The sequence below is a fragment of the Mytilus edulis genome, chromosome 7 (assembly GCF_963676685.1).
Source record: "Mytilus edulis chromosome 7, xbMytEdul2.2, whole genome shotgun sequence".
Lineage (NCBI taxonomy): Eukaryota > Metazoa > Mollusca > Bivalvia > Mytilida > Mytilidae > Mytilus > Mytilus edulis.
The window spans coordinates 17,001,131-17,014,351 of record NC_092350.1 but is presented as its reverse complement, the minus strand read 5'-3'; the positions used below and the strand labels follow the sequence as shown (position 1 = coordinate 17,014,351).

The window sequence follows — 13,221 nt, the reverse complement described above, 5'->3', positions numbered from 1 at the left end:
TATTATATAAGATATCTTATATAATATATAAGATATCTTATATATTATAGGAGATATCTTGAAATTCGAATAAATAGTAAAACCGCTTGCCATAGACATAATTCTAAAAATGGCCCATTTCTTCTGTGCCCTTGAATAAGAACTAAGGAAAATGAACACAAATAGGATTATTTGAAGTCCAATGGGACAGTATCAAACCAAGAAAAGTAATAGTTGGGACATGGTTTAAAGATATCATCTGAAGAAAACAATTCAAAATTTCTGTCAATTAACAACTACTGTGACCTTGACTTTTGAATTACCCAATTTTCACCTTTGAATTATTGATTATAATATCATAAACAATCCTCAAAGCCACCATCATAAGTTTTTTTAACATATTTTCTTTTGGACCTCTTGTCCAATGATGGGTTTTACTATTCTTACTGCTTTTAGAAGATGCTCAACAAGGGACCAGTGAATGTCAACGATAAATAGCCTACTTTGGGAATGTGAGGCACACAATTGTAGATGTTCTAAAACTTTTTTCTGCAGTTAAAAGGAGGTATAAAAAGTAATCAGTCTCTTTGTAAAAGATTTCAGTGACTATTTCTCAATATTTTTCTTGTTTGAAACGAGAAACACCTACATGTCCTATTGATGTCAGAGATTTTACTTTTTTTGTACTTTTGCTAAGAAAAATTGCATATCATCAAAATATAATCTTTAATACTACAACACACACGTATATATCATTTTGTTATTTCAGTCTGGTTGAACTGACTGCATTCATCAGTAAAATTGTTCATGTTTATTATGTTGCAAGTAAATAGTTCACCACATGTTTCAACTATGAATGAATTCATAGGAAATCCTTTTGTTTACATTATTACATTCTTTAACATTAAAGGCGTAACTATAAAATTTACAATTTCAGAACATTATGCATTCTGGGTATTTCTTTTAAAATTGTACACCCAAACATAAATAGTCAAATTCCTGAACAATGATAATCAAAGAATCTAAGTGAACAAGCTCTAAATACCAAATGTCGTAACCTTATTTCAAGCCAGCAACAACTAAGAGTTATAATGACAGAGTTGTCTTCCATATAATCAAAACTTATTTCATAGCAACTAAAACATTACTACTTCTCACATTATAATTGACCTAACATTACCAATATGCACCGGTACAGAAATATTTTGGAACACTTTCAATAATAGTAAATAAGTGGAATTAAAATCTTCTAGGTTTGTAGTATGCTTTATCACATTGCACAGTCATTAATGAATAGTCTTATGTCATTCCTTACTAACAAGTTATAATGTATATTGAAATGTTCATTGTGTATTTGTCTCTAATATCAATGCAATAATTTAATTTTTGATATAACAAATCTTGTGATTGGCTGAAAGATTTTGTGTCCATCAGCTCACATACATACTTTTGTCATGGGATCGTGACGTCATCCACAGTTTTTCCATAATTTACTCCTCATAAATGGAATTAATAATTAAATTATAAAGAATAAAATTGAAAATGGAAATGTGGAAGGTGTCAAAGAGACAACAACCCGACCATAGAACAGACAACAGCAGAAGGTCACCAATAGGTCTTCAATGCAGTAAGAAAATACCAACTGACTGTAAAAAAAAATTCTTTTGAAAATAACCTCAAAAATGTGGTGCATAATTTTAAATAATCTGTTTCTCCGGTTATTCAGTGTGCACCACATTATTAATACTATTTCTTCATAGACAGAACAAATTTAAGACTTTCCTTAAATATTGAAATTATCCTGTGGTCAGCTTATTTTATATGTATTATGCATCACTTTTCTCAATAACAGTTATGCTTAGCATTCCTTCATTCAAAAGATATGTTTAAAAAATCTGGCAATACAATTAGACAATATACGTATAGTGTATTGAAATATGAAATTTATTTGTATGAGGCTAATTAGAAACAGGGGAAATGCGAGGTTGTACTAAGCATTTTCCCGTTTCGTGCCGAATACAAATAAATTTCATATTTAAAGACAGTATACGTATATTGTCTTTATACTGAAATCGATAGAAAATAAAAAATAAAAAAATATGTAACAAATTGTTGTTAAAAAAAAGTGTTTGGAATTTCCCTCATGGGGTACCATTTTTGGGGTATTTCCCTATGAGCGTAGTCCCGGCGGTAAGACATTGACATTTTAAGGAATTAGAAAGGGAAAATGAACTTAATTAACAACATTTAATTAACATGGTATATAAATTACCAATTTGAAGACATAACAAGTTTAAATTCATAAAGTTGCTACACGTTGTCATGGTTGTGACGTGACGTTGTTGATGAAATACAGTAGTTCTGGTAAGTAGGCGGGGCTTATAGGTTAGTTGAGGTCATTGACGTATAAAGCTAACGTTTATACGTATAGCTTTATCTGTATAGTAAAATAGCTGATTGCAGTATAAAACAGATTAATGAAAATCTGCACAATACAATTGCACTTATCAAAATGAAATGAGAACTGCAAATGGAGATAAAATCAAAGAAGGGGTAATCAATCCATAGCAAATTGTACTTAGTAATTCCAAATAAATTAAACAGTACAACATAAGCTGTAATAAGCCTTTAAAATGGACACATCTAATTCATGTAATTACCTTAAATACAAACCTAATACTAACAAAGTTACAGGTGGTCTGTATTATTTGTTTTGTTGTTTAGCATTTACTGGGGATTTATTTATTTTCTTGAGAATATAAAAAAGAAGATGTGGTATGATTGCCGATGAGACAACTATCCTCAAAAGACCAAAATGACACAGACATTAACAACTATAGGTCGCTGTATAGCCTTCAACAATGAGCAAAGCCCATACTGCATAGTCAGCTATAAAAGGCCCGATAAGACAATGTAAATTATACTTATTTTTGTAGATCTATACCGATAACAATTTCCATGAGCTGAGAAAAATATTAAATTGTTTATTTGATAGCATGGTTTTGCCAATGTCTGCCTTCAAGCCAATAGAAAACTCATACTTTGTTGACCATTTAAATTTGGTTAACCTATACCTATGAAATCTGCAAAAAGTTGGTATCAAACAAATAATAATGAATCCATAATTACAATTTAAGTGCAAGTTTTTGTAAGAATAATGCTATTTAAAGAATTTCAAAACTTGTCAGAAACAAGAGGCTGCCAGAGTGACAGCAAACCAGATTTTTCTGTGTCCTCGCATTTTGCAATACCACAAGGACCATAAATCCTGAACAGTATAAGTGACAATCATCAATATAGACCTCCATTTTGTCATCAGTAACTGTAAAAACACCTTAAAATTTTAAAAGATTCGTATGAACAGTTTGAGTAAATGCACAGACACTGTACATCCCCAAATCAATAACCTTTGAAAAACCAATTAAAGACAAGTTGACCGAACAATTCTATTTTGAAGTTACCTTAATCCTGTTTGATAATTTGAGAAATCTCTCCATAACTTTTGGTTAAAATTATGGAGTAAATTCCCTTAATTCTTTATTTCTAGAGCGTTTCAACTTAATCAGATCTTGAAATACCAGAATATCCCCATTTTAAATTCTGAATTTAAGTTAATGAGAGGGTTTTTGTAGGTCATGTTTTTACCAGTCTTATTATAAGACATATAGGCACTTTTAAGAAGTTCAAGATTTGATAAAATACGTCATAAAATTTGAAGTCCATTAATTCTACAAACTGTTGCAAGTTAAATGATCCAATCAACAGGATCAAAAACCAAGAACCCCTGTACTGACAAATCATGTTATGCAGCTTCAGTACCTTACTCAATAATATCACGTAATCCACAACACAGATTTTGGATATTATTGTCCATTTGACGTCTAACACTTCATACAAATAAAATTAACATAGAGACCTAAGGGGAAACTTTTTTTAATTATTAACCAAAAATTATGAAATTAATAGTCAATATCATATATTAACATACATCAAGAAAAAAATATCAATTTTAAAAAATGAATTTTTAAGATTTTTTTCTGCAAATATATAGAAGTCAAATGGACTTTTAATAATTATAAGTAAAGGCCAATAGTTCCTTAAAAAAATTCATAAAGAGTTAGACAGTCTTAACATCAGAGAAAGAGAGAGAAATATATACTGTAACTAAATAATTTATAAAAAAGATGTATTCTCAGTGAAACTGATATTCAATTGCATACAAATATTTCATCTTCCTTTTGACTGAGTAAATAATATTGATAGTTCTTTGTTTTTTAATGCGGTATTATAAATATATTGTTTTATGATATTTAAAACAGTATTTTCTGCATTACAAAAAGTAATGCAGAAAATAGTGTTTAACATTTTTGCAATTTTACTAAACAAAGAAAAAAAAAAATCTTTTGTAAAAATTACACTAAAATTAATTCAATAAGTGAGAGACCAATCTTCAATCTGTTCTAATAATATTTGTGTATGTTCACAATCCCAAAATAAATGTTCTATGACTTTAATTTCTCTATTACAAAATGTACAACTTGGATTATCTTAATTTTATAAAGAAATCTGTTTGTTGCTAAGATTCAATGATTGAATCTATACTGCAGTCACTGTAGCCTTGTATTTTTTGTAACAACAAAAGGCAGTTTATAAATTCTTTTTTAATTGATTTTTATCAAAGCCATAAATTTAGTCCATCTTCACAGACTAGTGGGAAAACATTTATTTTTATTTAAAACAATATACATCTTTAGATCGTTTTGAAATTTTATCAATTCTTTAAGTATTGATTTGATTTAAAGGCAGTTCTTATAAACTCGTGTTTTATTTCTCACAAAAACAATTTGATCCTTGACATACAGCAGATTTAATACTATTATATCTCATGGAATTCACATTTAACGGACATGTTTCTTCAAATTTTTGAAGAAAGAAAAAAGTCAAATCTTCATAGATGTACAATCAAAAGCCTTCAGAAAGCTGTCAACAAAGACATTAATTCAAACAATAAAAGATCATAGACATTTTTCTTCAAATATTACTTTCAACTGAATTTCAAAGGCACTTGTCCTTGATTTCTTTTTAACCTATATACTTAAATATAGCAATTGTATTTTTTTAAAGAATGACTGTAATATTTTTTCTGTCTATGAAAAAATAACATCAAAAATGTGATGAACACTGAATAACTGGCGTAGCGGGTTATTTTAAAGTGTGCACCACATTTTTTATGTTATTTCGAATAGACAGAAAACATATTACAGTCATTTCTTATAATTTAATTCTAAAATCCATTTTAAACCAAAATAAACCATGAAAAAACGTTGATGGTCACATGACAAAATTATGTCTATGAGCAGATAACCATAACAACGTTAATCCAATCAGAAGACACGTTACATCCAAAATTAAATTATAAAAAAATAACAGTTGGGTTTTTTAGAATCTAGACAATTGCCTTTAATAAAATCATAGAAACTATAAAATATTTTTATAAATGGAAGAAATTTGTTAGTCTGAATTTTTTAATGCAGACAAAAAGAAGATTTTTTTTTCTAGGACAAAAAATTGCTTTTGATTAAAAAGACAAACACAATTTGACATTAAACTCTTTTCATCTATTATGAGGTATTTTCTCATATTTTTTATTTTCAATAACGCTTGATTGAAGTTTGTTTGAAAAATTAAAGATTGTCTATGTTTGGTATGGAAAAAGTTTGGATGCAGGATAATTGAAAGCATTTGGAATTATTTTAGAAAGTCACAAGATGAATATATGCAAGAACAATATACTGTAACAAAAAAAAATCAAATGAAGATAGACAGACTAACAAACTAAGTTAACTAGAAGCTTAGATATAACGATTATCCTCCATCTGATGAACATGAAGTATGTCCTATAAACTTTGTAGAAATGCAGTGATTATATAAGTAAACAATATTGTTTAGACATCAAACAGTTGAAAATTCAGCTTTGGTAGTCTTGAATCTTATTGTTCAAATTTTTTTTTAATTCTTTTTTTTTAATGTGTTTTTATGAGCTATTTTGTGGCTGTCAGCTTTTAATTAGTGGAGGAAAAATACGATCTTGGATTGGAAAACTGACAATCCTAATCGATTAAGATTGGAGTTAAGTGCACCAGTATGAGAGGGGTTGGAACTCACAACCTCCAAAATTTTAACTTACCAGCTATAGCCTGGATAAAGTCTGGGAATGACTGGTGGTCAAAGTGTCCTTCACATTCTACTCGGCACCTCTCTTCTTCTTTGTAGTATTCTGTAATAGCTAGCTCAATCAATTCTATTGCATTAGTCCAATCATCCTGGTCATAGGCATTCTCTCCTTTTATTCTGTAATCCTACAATAAATTTACCACTTATCTTATACATGTTATAAGAGATTTGTCTTGTTATAAGTTAAAAAACAAAAAAAAATGAAACAAGGCTTTCAAGCAGTAAGTATTTATTTCAATTTTCAAAAGGAATTGAAAAGTAAATTCATATAACAAAGGGGTATAACTTTGGAATATTATTAAACCTAAGCCTTCTATCAAAATTCATTTAATAGTAACTGCGACCTTGACATTGGATGTATAGATTAAAACCAAATAGGGATCTCCCTACTCTTCTATTTCACAATATATTCCTATTAACTTGACATAATGAACTATAATGAACACCAATATTCTTAAGTGTGACCATATATATGATTCTGATTTCCATATAAGGATATTGGAGCTATAATCCAGAAACTCTTTTACAGAAATTTGTCTTGGTCTATTCTTAGTAAGTATGACCTTGACCTCAAATTTAGTGACCACAAAATCAAATCAATATGTCTCAATCCTCTTATTGTATGTAACCACATGAACATGTAAAGATGTAATCATATACAGAATTTGATTCAGAATCAGGAAACCACTTTCCAGCATAAATTAGTTTTATTATAACCCCATGACCTTGACCTTAGACATATATATATATATATATATATATATATATATAGTGTCCTAAAAATATCTTATGTGATCAAATATACTAACAAGGTGGCAATCTGATTAAAAGTTTTTTAATAAGCATGAAAAAAAACCAGTTCACTGACGAATGGGTAAAAAACTTTATTCCTCTGCATCTTTACATATTTAATGTATCTTCTCATCTTTACATATTTAATGTATCTTCTCTATGACTTATTTAACATACTGTAGATGACACTGAATTTATCAGGTTGGAGACTGAACATGACCATACTTATGTGGTGCTAATATGAATATAATATACTGAGTTTTGATTATAAAATCTATAATCTTTATTCCTTTACATGTGTTTTAAATGTAAATTTATTTTATCCTTTTGACAAATTTAGATGGACCAGATAATTTGATTATGTTACATGAACAACTGAAAGAGAAAATCTGGTAAACTTGTCCCCCACAACCATTAAAATTATACAGGAGACTTAATTTCTCTTTCTTATAATGGTTGCAGTCTTGTAATTGACTGCTCCATGTGCTTACATGCAAAACAGCTGATTTTTATCTTTTTTCTTAAATGCTGAATAGAAAATGTTTTCCATTAGCATATCATGTACGTAGTAATATGCAATTGTGATTTAATGGGGAAAAGTGCATCATGACATGAGGAATACCAGTATTAAAACATACATGTAGCATTCCACTTTCCTGGTTTGATGTCCCAAAAGATATGCAGCCTTATTTATACATACAAATAGATGTTTTAATTCAGCATAAACTTTTAATCAAACAGAAAACATAAGAGTCCAGAAAAAAAATCTAAAAAGGACTTTTTTTTTTTTATTTCACTTCATATTTTGATATGCACAAAAAAAAGATATGTGTTTCCTATTACTCTACCCTCCCTTTCTTTTAAACTAAACAAGAATGTGTCCCCAGTACACAGATGCCCCACTCGCACTATCATTTTCTATGTTCAGTGGACCGTGAAATTGGGGTCAAAAGTCTAATTTGGCAATTAAATTAGAAAGATCATATCATAAGGAGCATGTGTACTAAGTTTGAAGTTGATTGGACTTCAACTTCATCAAAAACTACCTTGACCAAAAACTTCAACCTGAACGAACGAACGAACAGATGGACAGAAGGACGGACGGACGCACAGACCAGAAAACATAATGCCCCTCTACTATCGTAGGTGGGGCATAAAAACATAGCCTACCCTTAAGTTTTTTTTGTTATTTTTTTCCATAAGCACTGTTGAAGTCAGAATGTCCCTCCCAAAGACTTAATGTAAAACAAATGGTCAAATAAAAAAAAATCCTACCTACCCTATTTTTTCAAAGATGTAATAAGAAACACACATATTATATTTTTTGGCCTTAGAATTTTTTTTCTGAGATTTGGACTATTGTTTACAAAGAAAATAAACTACCGAAAATGATTTAAATAGTAAACATAATTACTAAGAAATTGTTTATGATCTTTTAGATGTAAAAAATCTTTTTTAAGGTCCCTGAGGTCACTTTTATTCCATACCTGATAAGGTTTTTTCTCCAAATCCTTAAAGTCCTCATCTTTAACTTTGAAGTCTTGTCTGTATGAATGGATATTTGCTACTGTATCTTCATCTCCTGGGTTCCTCAGGAAATAGGTATATGCTGCACATGCTGCATCTGTATATCTTTCTAACTGAAAACAGATGATAAAAAACCAGATTGACCAATATTATTCATAGTTTGACTGACTTTTTCATAGTTTTTTTAACACATAAGATTGAAAATGGCAGTGGACAAACTTGAAATATGCCTGAAAAAAAGAGGCAAAGGACACCAAAGTGATAATCTAACTCATAAGTTGACAACAAACTGACAATGGCATAGCAAAATCTAAAATGATCAAAAAGTCAAAGAAATTGGAGTTTGGCATTATAAATACAGCTTCATATTTTCTTCTTTAATTCTGATTTTTTTCTTGTGAATGGAAGTCTTTCATAATTTTAATCCAATGGGAATGAAAAAAAAAAGTTCAGTAGGAAATGAAGAGTTGTAATTGTTGAAAGAATGCTTTTAATTTAAGTTCAACTTTTTTTTGCTGTAGTTCAAATCCAAATTACTGATGTACTGGATTTTTCTTTCAATTTTTATATCACACCACTTATTTAATGATTTGAAAAAAAACTGTTAAATTTTACTATATTTAAAATTCCAACAGCCTTATAAATACAGATTCTCGAGGATTTTTTTTAATAATAGCCTGGGTTTGAAAGGACTAGCACAAAGAAGCAAAATTCTAACATGCTGTAAAAAATATTACTTAATGAAACTAAAGAGTTAAATATTTTTTCAAACATCGAGCATGAAAATGAAAAATCAATTATTATTTCAAGGGTGTATGTGGACTAAAGGTAATTCCTGTTGGAAATCCTTTAAACACCTAAGAAAACGTATTCAAATATAGAAAGAAAAATGAAACTTTTGGATAAGTAACATTTTATTTCTTATTTTTAGCATTATAAAATATAAGGTATAAATATGCAAGTAAGCTTAGGTCAACACTATAACTTTTAATTTTAATAAATGTTATATATATATATATATATACCTGTTTATAACACAATTGAAGATAGATGTATGGTACAAAACTTTCAAATTCTTTGTCAAATTCAGAATTTACTATATTTTCAATGCCTAACTCCTGTGCCTGGCACTTTTTCAAGCAATGTGACTCTTGAACCATCCTTTCAAAGAAATTCGCTTTAAATAAACTGTTAGAATCATTGGAACTTTTGAAAAGAAAATGATCGTCAATCATTTGGCCTCCATTGCATTTCAATCGGCAGTCAATTATTGTTCCCTTGTATAGTTTTCTACTCTCTATAGCCTTCTCAACAAATCCTATACACTGAAACCATTTCTCAGACCTAATAGCTTGTAATCCAGACAGGTAAAAATTATCATATGTCAGCCTGGGAAAATCACTGTGACTATGTGTGTTCATAATTAAAAATGTCAGTAAGATAATTGAAATATGCAAAGCAGCAATTTTTCCCAATTTTCCTGTGTTCAAATGATTTATCCAATAGCATAAAAAGCTCCTGATTCCCAATATGAAATTCATGGTATTGCTTATTTGACTTCAACTTTTCAAATGACTGAAACTGAGTCTCGATTGAGTATTATAGAAATAATGTTATGTAAAATAACTCAGTTGTAAATTTCAATAATAGGATCGAACTGTATTAATAACTTCTTATTTATATCAACTAAACAAATAAAGTCATTACATAAAATCTTTTAACATCTTTTTAAGAATATTTTTATGGTACCATGTGTCAGTGTCAGAAGAAACATGTGTGTTTGACATATGGCAAAGTTCAAAAATAAATAATCAACATTAATTTATACTTTTTTATACTTAAATTGATGCCTTACTGTAAAAATAAGTTATGGGTTAGTTAATTATTTTCCACATGGTAAAACATTCTAATTTAAAAGTACATTTTGATTCATATACAAACTTTCAACTGCATTTTATATCAGAAATGAATTTTGTTCCATGGGTGTAGAATACTGAAAAATCTAAATTTGTTGAAAATTACCCATATAATGCTATATTTTGTCTCTAGTGATTCTTAAAAAGTTATTTCTTTTCTAATGACAAATAGATTACACAATACATACTGACCCTTTATTGTAACATTTTTCAAGTCATAAATATTTGACAAATCAATTGTTTTAAACTTAAAACATGAATCAATGATATTCTGTTCTCAGCATACAAGTTTATGTGTTTTTGCCCAATCTGGCGGAATTTAATTATTAATTTTAGTTAGGAAAATATTGATTTCAAAAACTGTAAACAGTTTATATTCAATCAAAGAAACAACAAACAGCCTTCAGATTATAATGATTAAAATTAATCCAAAGGAATATTTAAAAGATTTCATGACCTAAAAACACTCATTTTTTGATAAAACTGACAATATAGATTTGTATATCCAGTAGTACCTCAAGACTGTTGAATGATCTTTAGGTGGGTTTTTTTAATGTCTTGTTGGATTTCTGTCTCACTGGTTTAATCTACATACTTCCTTATATATTCAATAATGATAAAAAATGTACAGTGCATCATAAGCCTATTTGGCTGGCTGAAAATTACTTGTATATATGAATGTAATTTTTGTTATAATTCAGGTTGCACTTTAATATTAAAATATTCTATTCTATTCTATTCTATTCATGTCAAACAAAACTATTTGAATAAGTTATATAAAACTGCGGAGAAAAGAGTGGCAATAGTCATGATAGTCTACAGAACTATATAAATATTAAAAAAGAAATAAAATAAAGAACAAAAATCTGGATAAAATTGGAATTAAAAGATAAATAATAAGATATTTGGAGTGCCTTCACCATTAAATTGACGTAAGTGTCTTACTATCTGATGGTATTTATATTGACTTTGCTGGAGAGGTTGTAAGTCATCTGAAATTATTGACAAAATTTATCATGTTGAACTAAAATCTGCATCTATACTTATGCTATAATGTAAAATGCTAAGTTAATTGGGATCAAGATATATATATAGAAATTTCTTTGCAGCAGCCATTTACAGTTAAGGTACAGTTGACACAAAACATATATGTGACTGAACACTATCATCATGATCATCAAATTAAATTTGTTTCTAGCCAGGAAAACTTTAAGCGTGACACATGAAAGTCGAATAATTAAGCGTGAAAACCGGAAACTAAGTAGTGGGACACGGGAAATTACAGGCACTTCTAATACTATGGCAGCGAGAAGTGGGATACAGGATACTCACTAAATAATAAGCGGGATATTGGATCAGACCCCCCTCCCCTATGAGACCAACATTTATAAAGAACTTCAACTACAATTCTAAGACTTGAATGTTTCTGAACTCTATAATAATTCATTAATGTAATCAATAAGATTGTAGACAATAATTTCAGGGCCTTTTATAGCTGACTGTGCATTGTGGGCTTTGACCTTTGTTGAAGTTCTTATGATGACCTATTATTGTTAATTTCTATGTCATTTGGTCTCTAGAGGAGAGTTGTCTCATTGGCAATCATACCACATCTTTTTATTCTTATAATAAATAAATGCTAGGAAAACTACATGCACCATGTAAAACTGTTCAGATAAGTAAGTACCGATTTATTTTGAACCAAATAACTAGATAAGCCTTGACCAACTCTGAATTTCATCCACGCAATAATTTATAAATAATTTCTACAGTTGATTAATACCAATGTCATTGAATCTGGTGTTAGGACTTATCTATGTCTTCAACTAGAAGACAATGATATTCATTACACATGCTATTGTAAAATAATGTAAAACTTCTCCTTGACTACAAATCAATTAATAGTTCAATGAAATTTCTGAACAACAAATTGATATAGCGGAATACGAATAGTTTAGCTTATAGAAATTTATACCTATATGAACATAATTTGTGTTTGTTATTTCTTTTATCAAGATCTATTAAACAAAATATTTGACAAATTATCCTAGCAGAAAAAATCACATAGATATGTTGCTACATGTTATTTCTCACTGCAGCTGTTATGACTGTTCATGACGTGTTCCGTGGTTGTCCCATACAATGGAAGGTCTCGGTCTCAATATACTGTGGAAAGTAAAATATTTATTCTAGGATACCAAATTTTCATGGATTTCATGCAATTCCTGGTAAAGGTGAACCACAAATTTAGATTTGAATTTCATGTATGCAGACTGTGGCAAAAATTGTGACATCAAATATTGATGAAAATATGATAATTCCTTAATCCACATGATCCATGAAAATAAATGAATCCACACAAAGTATTCATGCATGCATTTCAGTAATGAATAGCTATTTGCTGTTAATGCAAATTATCAAAATATATTCTATCTTTTTTGGGGAAATAACCAATAAAAGAGTTAATAATCATGATAATATTGTATATGTATGCGATTTTTCCTCCTTTTTCAGTTCCAGTTGTTTTCCAGATTATAACTTGTACAAAACCCTTGGGTTGAATGAATTATTTAATATTTAAGACATAAATTATTAATATTTACTTGAACATGATTATTGTTTCAGTATCCTGACTTCATATATTAAGCCTGTTGGCCTTGGTAAGTCAAACTAAACATGTAGTATGTTACACCTTTAGTAGGCTTACATTTTTGGTGAAAAAACTAATACCATGAAAATGCTCTAACTTGAATTATTTTGTTCCCTATAGTTA

The 13,221-nt window shown here is 29.0% G+C and overlaps 2 protein-coding genes across 5 annotated transcripts in view; one reads left to right on the top strand and one right to left on the bottom strand.

The window, feature by feature from the left end:
• The window catches only part of LOC139480884 (trifunctional purine biosynthetic protein adenosine-3-like), a 483,263-nt gene that overhangs the window by 204,793 nt on the left and 265,249 nt on the right, over positions 1-13,221 (top strand). The window lies entirely within an intron of this gene.
• Positions 1-13,221, bottom strand: part of LOC139480867 (prolyl 3-hydroxylase 1-like) — a 47,417-nt gene that overhangs the window by 33,521 nt on the left and 675 nt on the right. For 2 of the 4 annotated variants that reach the window (XM_071263796.1, XM_071263795.1), the window contains exons 2-3: positions 8,493-8,645; positions 6,167-6,338 (exon numbers count right to left, since the gene is read on the bottom strand). In XM_071263796.1, coding sequence (XP_071119897.1) covers positions 6,167-6,338; positions 8,493-8,645 — 325 coding nt within the window. Of the gene's footprint in view, positions 1-6,166; positions 6,339-8,492; positions 8,646-9,557; positions 10,235-13,221 lie in introns of those variants that run through there. The other 2 variants (XM_071263797.1, XM_071263794.1) reach the window with 2 other exon arrangements.